The sequence below is a fragment of the Notolepis coatsorum genome (assembly GCF_963971535.1).
Source record: "Notolepis coatsorum genome assembly, contig: SCAFFOLD_224, whole genome shotgun sequence".
Taxonomy (NCBI): Eukaryota; Metazoa; Chordata; class Actinopteri; order Aulopiformes; family Paralepididae; genus Notolepis; species Notolepis coatsorum.
In genome coordinates, this window is record NW_028174698.1 from 15,734 (window position 1) to 29,588 (window position 13,855).

A 13,855-nucleotide genomic window follows, 5' to 3' on the forward strand; every position below is an offset into this window, starting at 1 on the left:
TGTCCTGGCAGTTGTGAAATTCTCACACTCTGAACATTGTGTTTTCAATTATTTGTTGTTTTGTGTAATGATGCTTAGCACTGTTTACATTTTTGCAGGCCTTGAGAGGGATTTTGGTGTCAAAGTTTGCTTTAGACTCTAGAGCATATGGGCAACTGTTTTGGTGTGATAGTTTGGTTTTGAAACGCGAATGTTAGGTTTTATGTATATAGCTTGAAAAAAGTGTTTTGTGTTTAGAGTTTTGTGAAAAGGGAGGGCAGTTCCATGGAATGTGTTTTAGCAATTGTGAAAAACTGTAATAATAATAACATTCCAAGAGCCTCCACACGTGTTCCAAACAAGCCACCTATTTTATTTTAACAAAAAAATATTTCCTTTTTTATATACAAACTAAAATGTGTGATAATCAGCAGGTAGACAGTCGTGGGTATAGACTATATATTGTACTGTATAAACCTCCTAATCACCATGTCACTTTTTCAACTTGTGCAGCGCTGCAGCCTTCTGCAATTGGATTCTGGACACATCTCCGGTAACCATCAGCGAGAGCAGGGTTGAATGATGACGTGTTCACTGACTTCGGTTTCGCATTTAGTCCCAGCATTCACGGGTCTCTCTGTAAATAGGATTCCTTTTCCCTCAAATTCTCTATTGGGCCTCGCGCCTCTCCTGAAATCAGTTTGGGAGCCACTGGTTGGATGTTTTGAAACGCAACATTTCCTTTCAAAATTCCAGTGAAGCTTTCGGCAGAGCCAGAGTCTTTCTCACTTCCTGTAATGCGTCATGTGTGCTACACAAGGCGTGGCATTGGCAGGCTTACTACTACCCCCCCCCCGTGGTGTTGGTATGGGCCATGTGATCATGGTGTTTGTATGGTGACCTAAACGCCGCTCTCACCACTGAAATCTAGCGGTGGATCTGGCACGACGTGCGGCCGGCTGTGAGAACCGTCGAGTGGTGTGCAAGAGACTCTAACCTGCGCACCTGGCGTGGTAATGGTTGCAGACCCAGTATCTTTGCCTTAAGCCACTGAGGTCAGGTGATAAATGCAAGTGATAAACCATCACTCAGCCTTTAGTCTCTTCAGTGTGGTCTGCGCTGGTTTGTAATGGGCTACTATCTGGATCAAGACGAAACAGTTGATGACCAGGAACAGGAGTCCGGCCAGCCAGATCAGCAGGAAGGTGTTGTAGCCTTCAAACTCCAGGAAGTAGGCCGGGCCCAACCATACACCCTGGGAGTAGGGAGAGAGAAGAGATACTAGTATTATTATAATTCTTTTTTTTTTTTGTGTGTTTTTGGTCGATTTTTATAGTTTTTTTTTTTTACTACCGGGCAGTCCGGTAGAGAGAGAGAGAGAGAGAGAGAGAGAGATGAAGAATAGGAGACAGAGCAGGGGAAGACATTCGGCAAAGAACGCCGGGTCCGGGAATCGAACCCGGGTCGGCCGTGCCGCGACGCAGCGCGTTACGCCACTCGGCCGCCCGTATACTAGTATTATTATTATTATTATTATTATTATGACAAACTTCACCCAGTACGTCACCTGCAAAACCAGGGGAAACAAAACCCTGGATCTGCTGTATGCTAATGTCAATGTTTTTTTGGCCACATATGCAGCTTGCCCGCTTAAAGTCGACACAAATGTGTTTTAATATGTCTAGGCCTCTACATTTCTATGTTTCATATGTCATGCAATGTTGCGAGAATGCAATATGTCGCTGCTGCGGAAATAAACCTTTTGATTGAGGAAACAAATACATTTGTTATTGTTTGGTAAATTGGGTATTTTTTGTTACAATTAATCGATTAATTGATCGTTAACGTTATCAATGGGCGAGTAAGGAACGTGCTTACGATTTGCAACCCTACTGCATACAGATAAGATAAGATATTCCTTTATTGATACCCTTGGGGAAATTCGGTATTATGCATACAGTATCTGCATATGTTCTTTGACTTCTCCAGCGCCTTCAACACCATTCACGGCTAGCGGAGAAGCTCACGGTGAAGCAGCTGGAGCACGGCTTGGTGGCCTGGATCACAGACTATCTCACCAACATACCGCAGTACGTCAGACTGCAGGTCAGTCATTCTGATGTGTTGGTGAGCAACACCGGGTCCCCCCAAGGAACTGTGCCGTCACCCTTCCTACACCTCTGACTTCTGCCACAACTTGAATGGGTGCCGCCTACAGAAGTTCTCTGACGACTCCTCCATTGTAGGTTACATCACTAATGACAGTATAGAGCCCTGATGGAGAGCTTTGTGGGGTGGAGCGACAGCAACCATCTCCAACTCAACATCAGCAAGACCAAGGAGCTGATGGTGAACTTCCGGAGAGGCAAGAAGAGACACCCCACGACTCTCATCACCATCCGAGGGGATGTGGTGGAGATGGTGGAGACATAATAAGTTCCTTGGAGTACACCTAAATAATAAATTAGACTGGTCAGACAACACAGAGGCCCTCTACAGGAAGGGACAGAGCAGGCTGTTCTTCCTGAGGAGGGCGACAGTGGCTCGGGAGGTAGAGCAGTCGTCTGGCAATCCAGAGGTTCCCGGTTCAATTCCCGCTCCTCCCGGGCAGCGTGTCGATGTGTCCTTGAGCAAGACACTTAACGCCTAATTGCTCCCGATGAGCAGGTTGGCACCTTGCATGGTTGCCTCCGCCGTCGGTGTGTGAATGTGTGAGTGAACGGGTAAAATGTGAGTAACAAATTGTAAATCGCTTTGGATAAAAGCGCTATATAAAAAAGCAGCCATTTACCATTTACCAGGAGACTCGGGTCCTTCAACGTGTGCAGTCGTTTTATCAGTCAGTAGTAACCAGCAGGGGCGTAGCTGGGGGGGGTAGATTAGGATGATTCCAAGGGCCCAGCACTGGGGGGGGGGGGGGGCCCAGAGAACACTATTATTATCTTTTTATTAATATGGTTTTATTATTATCCTAAAGTAAGTTAATGTAGTTGAGTCAAAAGTATAATTGCCTGTATTAAAGAAAAACGTCACAAAAGAAACAAACCGGTGCTTGTTACTTTGTTTGACAATATGAGGCTAACCAGCGTCCTCTTCTATGCTGTGGCATGCTGGGGGGGCTACATCATCTCAAGGGACACCAACACACTGAACAAGCTGGTGAGGAAGGCTAGCTCCGTGGTGGGAGGCGAGCTGGTCAGACTAGAGCCTCAGAGGTGGTGGCAGAGAGGGGGATGAGAAGGAAGCTAGCCACTATCCTGGAGAATCCCTCCCACCCTCTCTATGATGAGCTAGTCAAGATGAGAAGCACGTTTCAGTCACAGACTCATACCCCCCGACACACCACTAACCGCCCCAGCCAGTCCTCCGTATCAGCGTCCATCAGGCTCCACAACAGTGGGCGGGGACCGCTGCCAGCAGCCAGAGAACTAATGGCAGCAGAACTCGAGAACTACCAGGAATGCCTGATCACTGAGTGTGTCTGAGTCCCACCTAAACGGCACGGACTACAATGTACTGTATAACGTATGACGCATATCACGCCATACGCACCTTGGCGTACAAGAGCAACCAGTATTATACTGTATGCACATCCCAAAAGAAGAAATTGGTGTTTAACCAAAGGACATACATAAAGATAAGATAATATAAAAAAGGTTTCTCTGTATGTTATCTAGGCAACAAGGGAGAGCTGTTGCCCTAGTACAGAGAAATTGTCTTTTTCCTATACTTTAATGAGATTACATTGCCAAGAAGTAATTGCAGGATGAGACACAAGACCACAACACGCCACCATGGTAAATAAAAAATGGCTTTAGAAAACCTCCATATTCGCAGGAAGGTTATTTGTTTATTTCTTAATATATCTGTTTCAGACTCATAGGAGAGCTAGCATAGGTAGTGTTCCGTAGTGGGTCTGTACATGTCAGGCCAACCAAAAAGGAATCCCCAACGGCCAAGGGAGGTATTAGGCTTACTCACCGTAACCCCCCCCTGCTACACATAACTCTGGTTGTAATAAGGCAAGCGAGATGGAATTACCTGTCCAGCAAACCAGAGGGCCAGCAGTCCAATTCCCTGTTTAGTTGATAGACTCAGATGAGGGATGATGAGAGGAAGCAGACACTGGTACCACAGGAAGTACTGGGAGACAAGACGTAGAGCGAAGCACAGACCACTGTGTGTTAAGTGTTAAGCATTTCAATAGATATTCAGAGAAAATAATTAAAAGTCATATTATTTACTGCATCTTGCAGTGAAATGGGAGGTTTAAAGATGCTTTAAATTAATCGTGATTTCGGCTAAAAGGCTGGGAATCGCGCAGTGAGTGGTCGCCATGGTAACTAAGGACTCTGTGGCACAAACCACTGGTCTGAGTGGAAAGAAGACATTTTTCATTCAAACCCCTCAGCAATGCGTGGTGGTTCATGAGAAATCTGAAATCAACTGTACAGTATGTAAATGTTGTTACCAAACATGTTTGCACAAAACACAAACTCTTCTGCTCATTGTCTAGGTCTGAGGTTCAGCTAAATTAGTTTATTTCAGCCTTCATAGAAATACACAGCAGGGTCTGCTAAGAGTGCATGCGTGAATGTAGGGCTGGGAGGTCAACTGAATATGAAGTTATACTGTCATGGATCCATACAAATGTATGGATTTTCACTATACAGTCGTCAACAAAATGGTAAACGTATCCTTATCCTTTTTTTTCTTAAGTAAATCATATTCTGGGATAAAATTGGATTAAAATATACCTTTCTGAATGAAAAAGCACAACAATTTTATTACCCCGAAAAAGAAAACCCATCAGAAATATGTCAAATCACACTGTAATTTTCACAGAAAAGAAAAGAAAAATCAATTCCAGACAAATATCCTTATACGCTCAAAAATAAGAAAAATATTGTGATAATCATATTTTGACCATATCGCCGAGCCCTAATTGAGTGAGTCAGTAAGCAAATATTTTAGGTTGTGTGTGTGTGTGGGGGTGTACCTGCGAGGTGCAGACTTTGTTGAAGGAGACAAAGATGGCTGTGTGCAGGAAGCAGCAGAGGGCCAGGTCAGCGTGGTAGGCCCACGACACCAGAAGCAGCAGACCCAGCTGGGGGAGGAAGGCTGCCAGGCCCACCCACACACTCCACCCACTGTCTGCACACACAGGGACAAGTACACAGACACCCATCACTTCAGTCAAGAGTATAGGAGAGCAGCTGAAGTACATCGTCTACTAGATGCCGTTTTTCTTTTACTTGATTAAAGCTAATACAAGGAGAACTTTCAACAAAACATATCATTGTCAGATTTATTTATTCATATTTATTTTATTGGGTGCAATTGTGAGTCAGTCAGGAAACACAGTTATATCCAGTTGGCCAATCATATGGTTGACTGCAGCTGGTCAATGAGGGGAATGGTCGGGAGGTGTCTATGAATTCTGCGTTTGAAGGCCTGAATACCATTGTCTGCAATGGAGCCAATAACATGCTTTGGAAGACTATTCCATACACGGACAGCAGTATGGGACATGGTGGGGATGCACAACCTGTGGACTGTGGCTGAGGCTGGGGGTGGAGAGTTTTGTATTGGCAGTGTCCTGGTCCACAGATTGGTTGTGATATACCTTGGTATAATTACAGTAAAGAAATGAGACCATTGCCGAGACAATCGGTAGTCTAATCCTCACGATAAGACCACATTTCCCATGAAGCACATGTCATACTCCATATCCATACTATGAATCGGACACGGTTGCATTCACTATATCAATACAGAACAGAGGACATCCAGGTACTTCTCATTCACTATATCAATACAGAACAGAGGACCTCCAGGTACTTATCATTCACTATATCAATACAAACAGAGGACATCCAGGTACTTATCATTCACTATATCAATACAAACAGAGGACCTCCAGGTACTTATCATTCACTATATCAATACAAACAGAGGACATCGAGGTACTTATCATTCACTATATCAATACAGAACAGAGGACATCCAGGTACTTATCATTCACTATATCAATACAGAACAGAGGACATCCAGGTACTTGTCGCGGCCTCGTCAGTTGTCTTTCATTCTCATGGGTCTCAATGAGTTTCAGACATTGAACTTACAATGATATGTTTGACGTCAAAATCCTCCTCGTAGTGCCTGTAATTACTGGCCGTTTTTCAAGCCGAGTTAATAAAAGTTAGACGTCTCAGATTCTCCACTGACTTAAAGTCACATTGCTAATAAAGACCTAATAAAGCCTGGTGCAGGGTTCCTGCTGGTTTCAACAAGGTGGGTGGATGGGTGGATGGGTTGGTGGATGGATGGATGGGTTGATGGGTGGATGGATGGGTGGGTGGATGGATGGATGGATGGGTGGATGGATGGATGGATGATGGATGGATGGGTGGGTGGATGGATGGGTTGATGGGTGGGTGGATAGATGGATGGGTTGATGGGTGGGTGGGTGGGTGGGTGGGTGGGTGGATGGATGGATGGATGGATGGATGGGTGGGTGGGTGGATGGATGGATGGATGGGTGGATGGGTGGATGGATACACACCTGCAGTGAGGTAGAGCATATAAAAGTAGGGAGAGAAGTTGTGTCTGGTGTCCCTTCTGGTTAGATGGTACAGATAGGTCTCATGGAGGAACTCCCAGCCATACCTGGAGAGGAGAGGAGAGGAGAGGAGAGGAGAGAAGGTTGAAACTATTGGTAATATAAAAAAGACTTGCCCAAATCACTGCAGAACGTAAAACAATGATGACCTACAAATAGCAATAAAGTAGTAAAAATAACACATTTCTTAAAGGGGACAAATTATGAAAATGGGTTTTGCCTAGTCTTTGTGTGGATTTGGCAGTCAGTCTGAAATATTATTTAAGTGCTGGGGGAAAATGGCATTATGTACTCTTTCAGATTGACAAGCCTAAACAAGCTGTTCTGATGTTGGCCTTGATTATGTCACAATGGGACAAATTAGCTTTGATTAATCAATAAGCTGTGCTTTTTGGAGCAAGGAACACTGCCTACCTAATGTATGTGCAGTTTGTAAAAGTGTTTTACTCTTTGGTGTGGGGTAGGCAGGCAGGAAAGGAAATGATTCATTTAAAATGTGGTTGTGTCCAATACAATGGACGAAAGAAGTGCTGGAAAATAAATAATTAACATTAGATTTAGACTAGTTTCTTAACAAATATGTTATATAGATTCAAGGTAGTTGTATGAAATTGTTGAAAATATAAAGTAATACAATCCTAACTGTAGTGACATGTAAGTAAGTAAGTATTTATATACATGTCGTAATAGGAACGCTCCAAATCAGAATCCAAACACACTTAGATTTTCCATCATTTGGAATGAAGACCATCAAGACAATAATCATTCAGAATAAACACGTAATTTAGTGGCTGAGTCTTCAAGGTCTCCATCGCTGGATCATGTCGAATGAGAACCGGTTGGACTCAACCTCTTAATTACGTGCTTATTCTAGGGACGCACGGATACCGACACGATACTGGTATCAGATATCGGTCTGATAGCAGGCTCAAATAGAATATTGATATCGGCGAATTTCCCAGATACTAAAATCTGATACCATACATGATACATGGTAAATGTATCATGGTAAACAGGCCCCTAGGCAAAATAGGCCCTCCTGGTACTGTGCCTTGTTTGCATTTTTAGTTTTTGGTCTAATGTGTGGGTTGGATTTGAGTGGGGATAGGGGGGGGAGGGGTTGCTACTGCTGGCTACACCTCAGGCTCTGCCAAGAGAGGTCTGGAGGAATTCAATACAAAGTAAGGCTCTTTTGCCTAGAGGTCACTGTTTGACAAAATGAGACATAATGTAAGTTTTCTTGTGTGTGCTTTGATGTCTGCAAGTGTACACCCAGTGTGCAGCTGTAAGCCCACGTATGTGTGCAATATGCAATTATTTTGTCACACTCACATCATGCGATAGATTATTTTGGCACTCTCACATGTGATGAATTATTTTGGCACGCTCACATGTGATATATACTTTTGACACACGCACGTGTGATAAGATCCTTTTGGCACTCTCACATGCGATCGATTATTTTGGCACTCTCACATGTGATCAAATAATTTTGGCACTCTCACATGTGATATATTATTTTGGCACGCTCACATGTGATATATTCTTTTGGCACGCTCACATGTGATGAATTATTTTGGCACTCTCACATGTGATATATTATTTTGGCACTCTCACATGCGATATATTCTTTTGGCACGCTCACATGTGATGAATTATTTTGGCACTCTCACATGTGATAGAAGAGGGCGGTGAATCCACAGAACACTCCTCCCGCCACGCTGCCAAAGAGGAAGAGCTCCGTGTTGAGGAAGCTTCGGACGAACCCCAGCGCTCTCTGCCACCTGCAGCCCTCCTTCCTCCCCTCCCCCCTCTTCTCTGGCGTGCGCAGGGCCAGAGCGATGGGCAGAGCGTACGTGACGGGGTAGATCTTCATGTGGACAGACAGGCCGTAGAGTGCAGCTGCCCAAGTGAGGCGCCGGCCTAGAATATAAATAGTCAGTAAATAAATAAATAAACAAACTAATCTTTTTTTTTTGATCCACTTTTTCTCCCATTTTCTATATTTTCTCCCATCCCAATTTCGTATCATCCAATTCAACCCTCCCCTGTCACGAACGCTGTTTCTTGCCTCCCACAAGCCGGCTGCAATGTGGACTAAGTCATACATAGCACAAGTCCCCTCCGGTACTTGAGGTAACAGCAGTCGCATCTTTTCACCTGCGCAGCTCGATCTCTCAGTGGCGAGGAGTAACGCGTGGGAGGCTCACGCTGCCCCCGACACTTCCTGATTCTACTGCGCAGGCGCACCAACCGACCTGTAGGAGTCGCTGTCCACAACGCCCAAACCCCACCCATCACTTTCCCACCCCCTAATACGGCCAATGTGTATTAGTACGGACGACCAGCTAAACTGAAAGCAATGTGGAGCGCTGGGCTCGAACAGGCAAGCCCAGCGTCTCCGTCATTCGTGGCGAGCGCCTTGCCCACTACGCCACGTAGCCGCCCTGTAAAATCTTTTTGATTATTGTTATCTTTTCAACCATTTTGTAGTTCCCTGGAGACTATAGAACCAGTATGCCTCTATGTTTATTTTCTCCAAAGAAACTAAATCAATTTAAATAATTTAACATTTTCTATAGCTGTCGCCTCTTAGTCGATTAATCAGTCGACGAAGACTTTGTTAGTCAATTAAGTTGTTTTTTATGCGTTACTCCATGCTGAATTCGACTTATTTCTTGAAAGATGATGAGCATATCTTTGCTAAGATTTAAAGGTCATTCTGCATGATTGCATGTGAGAAATGCGGTTTTGCAGCATCGTCGATTCAATCAACTACAAATCGATTAGGCAGAAAACTCCAAGACCATTTGTTTTTTAAGGACAGCCACGGGACAGACATGCGTCATACAAAGAGTGTCCATGCAGAAGGCTTGTGTTTGCATGGGGTGATACAGAGTGGAAACAGACAGACATACATACACTCCTTACCTTCCAAACACAGTAGTGTCCCCAGCACCAGAGCTGCCAGGATGGACTCTGCGCTCCCCCGGCTGGACACGCCCATGGGCAGAGGGTTGAGCAGCCACAGAGAGCTCACACAGCACGCCGCCTGAGGCCAAGTCAAAGTCAGCTTTATTGTTGCTTCTCATAATGTGCAAGACATACAGAGAAGTGAAATTTCGTTTATAATATAAACATAAAGTAACATATAGGACACTATAAACATAAGTCAATAAAAAAATAATAATAAAAAAATAATAAGAATCTAACCCAAACTAACCTTACTAATGCACTTGTCCTAATAAACTAACCTACACTGTAACACGCAACACTTGTTACTCAGCTGATAGAGTTGTACCCTTCTTGCTGTCTTGTCGTACAGAACTTGTAAGTCGCTTTGGATAAAAGCATCAGCTAAATGACTAAATGTAAATGTAAGTATATAGGACATGATGTATACACTATACAGGACTATATACACAGTATAAAAACAGTGGCTAAAAAATGAATGTATGATTGAAATAAATATAGGAGGTAAAAGAGAACTTAGTGCAAATCTTTTTTTTTGCAGCAGCAGTGGTACATAGTAAGTATAACTGATAAATAATGGCAGTAAAATACAATAGTGGCAGTAAAGTGGCAGTGAGATGATAGATATGGCAGTAAACTAAAATAAATAATGGCAGTAAAGTAAAGTGGCAGTGAGGGGGGGGGGGGTTAGTCCAGGTTCTGTGTGGTGGCAGAGTGAGAGCGGGGGGGAGAGCTGGGAGAGAGTTCAGACCAAACAGTAGCACACTACACTACGTCACGTTACATCTTGGACATTTAAAACTACACGTCAACATTATGGGAAATTAGCTTATCCAGAGTCAAGACACCAATTTCCTCTCTGTGCGTTCAGTAGAAAGATATTCGGTTGCGAGCTAGCCTAGCTTAGCACAAATGAATGGAAGCGGATATGGACCACTAGCTAGCCTAGCTTAAAACTCTGTGATGGTTATTTATGGTGTATGACATTTAGACTTGGTCCTCAAAATGAATGGAAATGAACGAGGGGAGCCTGACACCTGGGAGGCATGGCGATAAATGTCAGGGACATCCAGTGGTCACTAGCTTACTTGTAGATTACTTTGTTTTTTGTCAAGTTCTACTAAAGTGAACTATCCCTTTGAGACCTTTGGTTGGGGAAATATAATGCACTTGTCTCCATTCAGAGAAATCTAACATACTTTTATGTGGCAGCATATGAAGTATCTTTGCTTTAGGTTTCACCTGGTTAGAGGCATCAGCATTTACTAATGTGGAAATTATCTGATTTATAATGAAAATATCTATCACCTATTTCTATTTTAGCCTGGTATATCAACCACCATATCCCACAATCATCCCTGACTGGGTTTGTATCTATACGATACGCTCTACTACTTGACAAGTTCTCATAGGTGTAAATGAATACGGTATATTATGCTCTCCTTCACATCCACAAGCTCCTCTTGATGAGCGGAGCTGCTATGTCCATGAACAACTCTACCTGGGAGGCCAGCCCGCGCAGGCGGAGCACGTGGTAGATGAGGAGGCCCGAGAGCACGTCGCAGACGATGAAGAGCACCTTCCCAAACAGCGGGCTGAGGTAGATGTTGGGGGTCAGCAGCCAGGCCAGGAGCGGCGTGTAGCGGTACGTTGATCTGGTGTAGGGCGACTTGCCCTGTAGGGAGGCCAAGTGTGATGGGAGAATGCATACAAAGGAATTAATTAGAGACGAACAAATCTCTATAATGGAGCTCCCCATTATTAGAGCCTCTTCAACTCTAGAGCTTCTCGTTATTATAATAACCTCTTCAACTCTAGAGCTTCACGTTATTAGAGCCTCTTCAACTCTAGAGCTTCACGTTATTAGAGCCTCTTCAACTCTAGAGCTTCACGTTATTAGAGCCTCTTCAACTCTAGAGCTTCACGTTATTAGAGCCTCTTCAACTCTAGAGCTTCTCGTTATTATAATAGCCTCTTCAACTCTAGAGCTTCTCGTTATTATAATAACCTCTTCAACTCTAGAGCTTCACGTTATTATAATAACCTCTTCAACTCTAGAGCTTCTCGTTATTATAATAGCCTCTTCAACTCTAGAGCTTCTCGTTATTATAATAACCTCTTCAACTCTAGAGCTTCACGTTATTATAATAACCTCTTCAACTCTAGAGCTTCACGTTATTATAATAACCTCTTCAACTCTAGAGCTTCACGTTATTATAATAACCTCTTCAACTCTAGAGCTTCTCGTTATTATAATAACCTCTTCAACTCTAGAGCTTCACGTTATTAGAGCCTCTTCAACTCTAGAGCTTCACGTTATTATAATAACCTCTTCAACTCTAGAGCTTCTCGTTATTATAACCTCTTCAACTCTAGAGCTTCTCGTTATTATAATAACCTCTTCAACTCTAGAGCTTCTCGTTATTAGAGCCTCTTCAACTCTAGAGCTTCACGTTATTATAATAACCTCTTCAACTCTAGAGCTTCTCGTTATTATAACCTCTTCAACTCTAGAGCTTCTCGTTATTATAATAACCTCTTCAACTCTAGAGCTTCTCGTTATTAGAGCCTCTTCAACTCTAGAGCTTCTCGTCATTAGAGCCTCTTCAACTCTAGAGCTTCTCGTTATTATCGTACCGTAATTCCTCTAATAGTGACCCGGGCTTGTATTTGCTTAAACTGTAGAGCGTACCAGGCTTTTATTAGGAGGAGGCATGTATAAGAGAGAGGCCTATATTTCAAATTTTCAAACGGATCATAATGAATAAATCAACATTTTGTGTCAGTTTGAACCCAGTAAAATGTACCGGGTTCATTTATTGAAACCAAGTACTGTATGAAATAGTAAACAGTGCAATTACAGGTGGTCACTGGTCATTTCAACGTTTTCAAAGTGAAATCAAGTAACTTTACCTTAGCAGCTCAGTATGCAGCTCAGTATATTAGTAACCCGGCTTGTATTAGGAGGTCGGCTTATAATTGCTTAGCTCAAGAGCGTACCCGGCCATTAATAGAGACCCGGTTTGTAATTGAATACCGGTCACTATTAGAGGAATTACGGTATTTTCAAAGTAAGGTCACCTTCCAAAAAGAGAAGGGAACCCTGGGGCTAATTTGCATTTAAAGTTAGAATATGTAAAGCTATCAAACACTGACCTCTAGGCAAAAGAGCCCCATTGGTTGTGCACTTTATTTTTTGGTTTTGGTTTGATGTGTGGGTTGGAGACTTGGAGTTGAGAGGGGTGGGGTTGCTATTGACTCTACAAAGTTACTATATACCTGTAGCACCCAAGTTCAACACTGTTTGACGAACATTGTTACTTAGCTGAAAGAGTTACTTGTAACCTTCCTGCTGTACAGAACTTTTAAGTCGCTTTGGATAAAAGCGTCAGCTAAAACTACTAAATATATCCCCTGGCTCCAACCCACACATCAGACCCAAACTAAACTAAATGGAAACATGGGAAATGCCAAGAGTGGATGTTCTGCCCAGAAGAGGTCGCTGTTTTCATGTTCTTAAAATTAACCTCTGAACTGACCTGAGTGATGAACCTCGCCGCGTCTGTGAACACGTGATAGTCAACGTCAGTGTACTTGACCGCCATGGTCTTGTCCTGGTAGTCGCCATAAACAACCAGAGCAAGTCGTATGGCAAACGAAGCAGTGAAAAGCGCACGTTTCTCCATAAGTGTGGAAATCACCCTCTCCATCATTATTATTAACAGCACAGCTAGGCTAACGTTAACGTTAGCTGTAATGCTTACAGATTATGTTGTTGACAACAACGGAGTTTTTTCTTATGTTCATCGTTTGATTGATTGATTGATTGATTGAAAACTTTATTAACAGATTGCATAATGGGTACAGTACAGTACAGTACAGCTCAATACACACAATTGTTAAGGGGATGCAGACCAGAGAAAGACTTTCGTCTTGTTTACATCAGGGTCCCCCATTTTCAATTCATCTGGTATTCGTATTGTGTCCAGTAAAAAAAAACATATCCAAGCCAAATTGTGAACACTACTTTTTTCCGGCGTTGTCGTTTATTATTTTGGCATATTTCATCGCACTTTCTTTTCCCTCGACCAGATTTAATTCATTAAAAAAGTAGCAGTCAAACGAAGACCCAGGAAGTAAACAGGAAGTAGCGTCATTCATCTTCTTCTGCTGCTAATAGATTTCCACGGTGGAAGTAAGTGTTTTTACTCATTTAAATGTCAGGTCATAAACGAGGAGATCCCATTCAACTCGATGTCGGCCGAAAGGAAAGTTTCCACA

At 43.1% G+C, this 13,855-nt stretch overlaps 1 protein-coding gene across 1 annotated transcript; it reads right to left on the reverse strand.

The window, feature by feature from the left end:
* Positions 1-469: 469 nt before the first annotated feature.
* On the reverse strand, positions 470-13,284 carry LOC311247493 (GPI mannosyltransferase 1-like; the record flags this gene model as incomplete). Its single annotated transcript, XM_084338534.1, has 8 exons — positions 470-1,234; positions 4,021-4,122; positions 4,979-5,133; positions 6,545-6,648; positions 8,275-8,524; positions 9,533-9,653; positions 11,076-11,249; positions 13,114-13,284. 8 exons carry the CDS (start codon positions 13,282-13,284, stop codon positions 1,064-1,066), a joined length of 1,248 nt encoding a protein of 415 aa, XP_084194660.1. The 3' UTR covers positions 470-1,063.
* Positions 13,285-13,855: the final 571 nt, after the last annotated feature.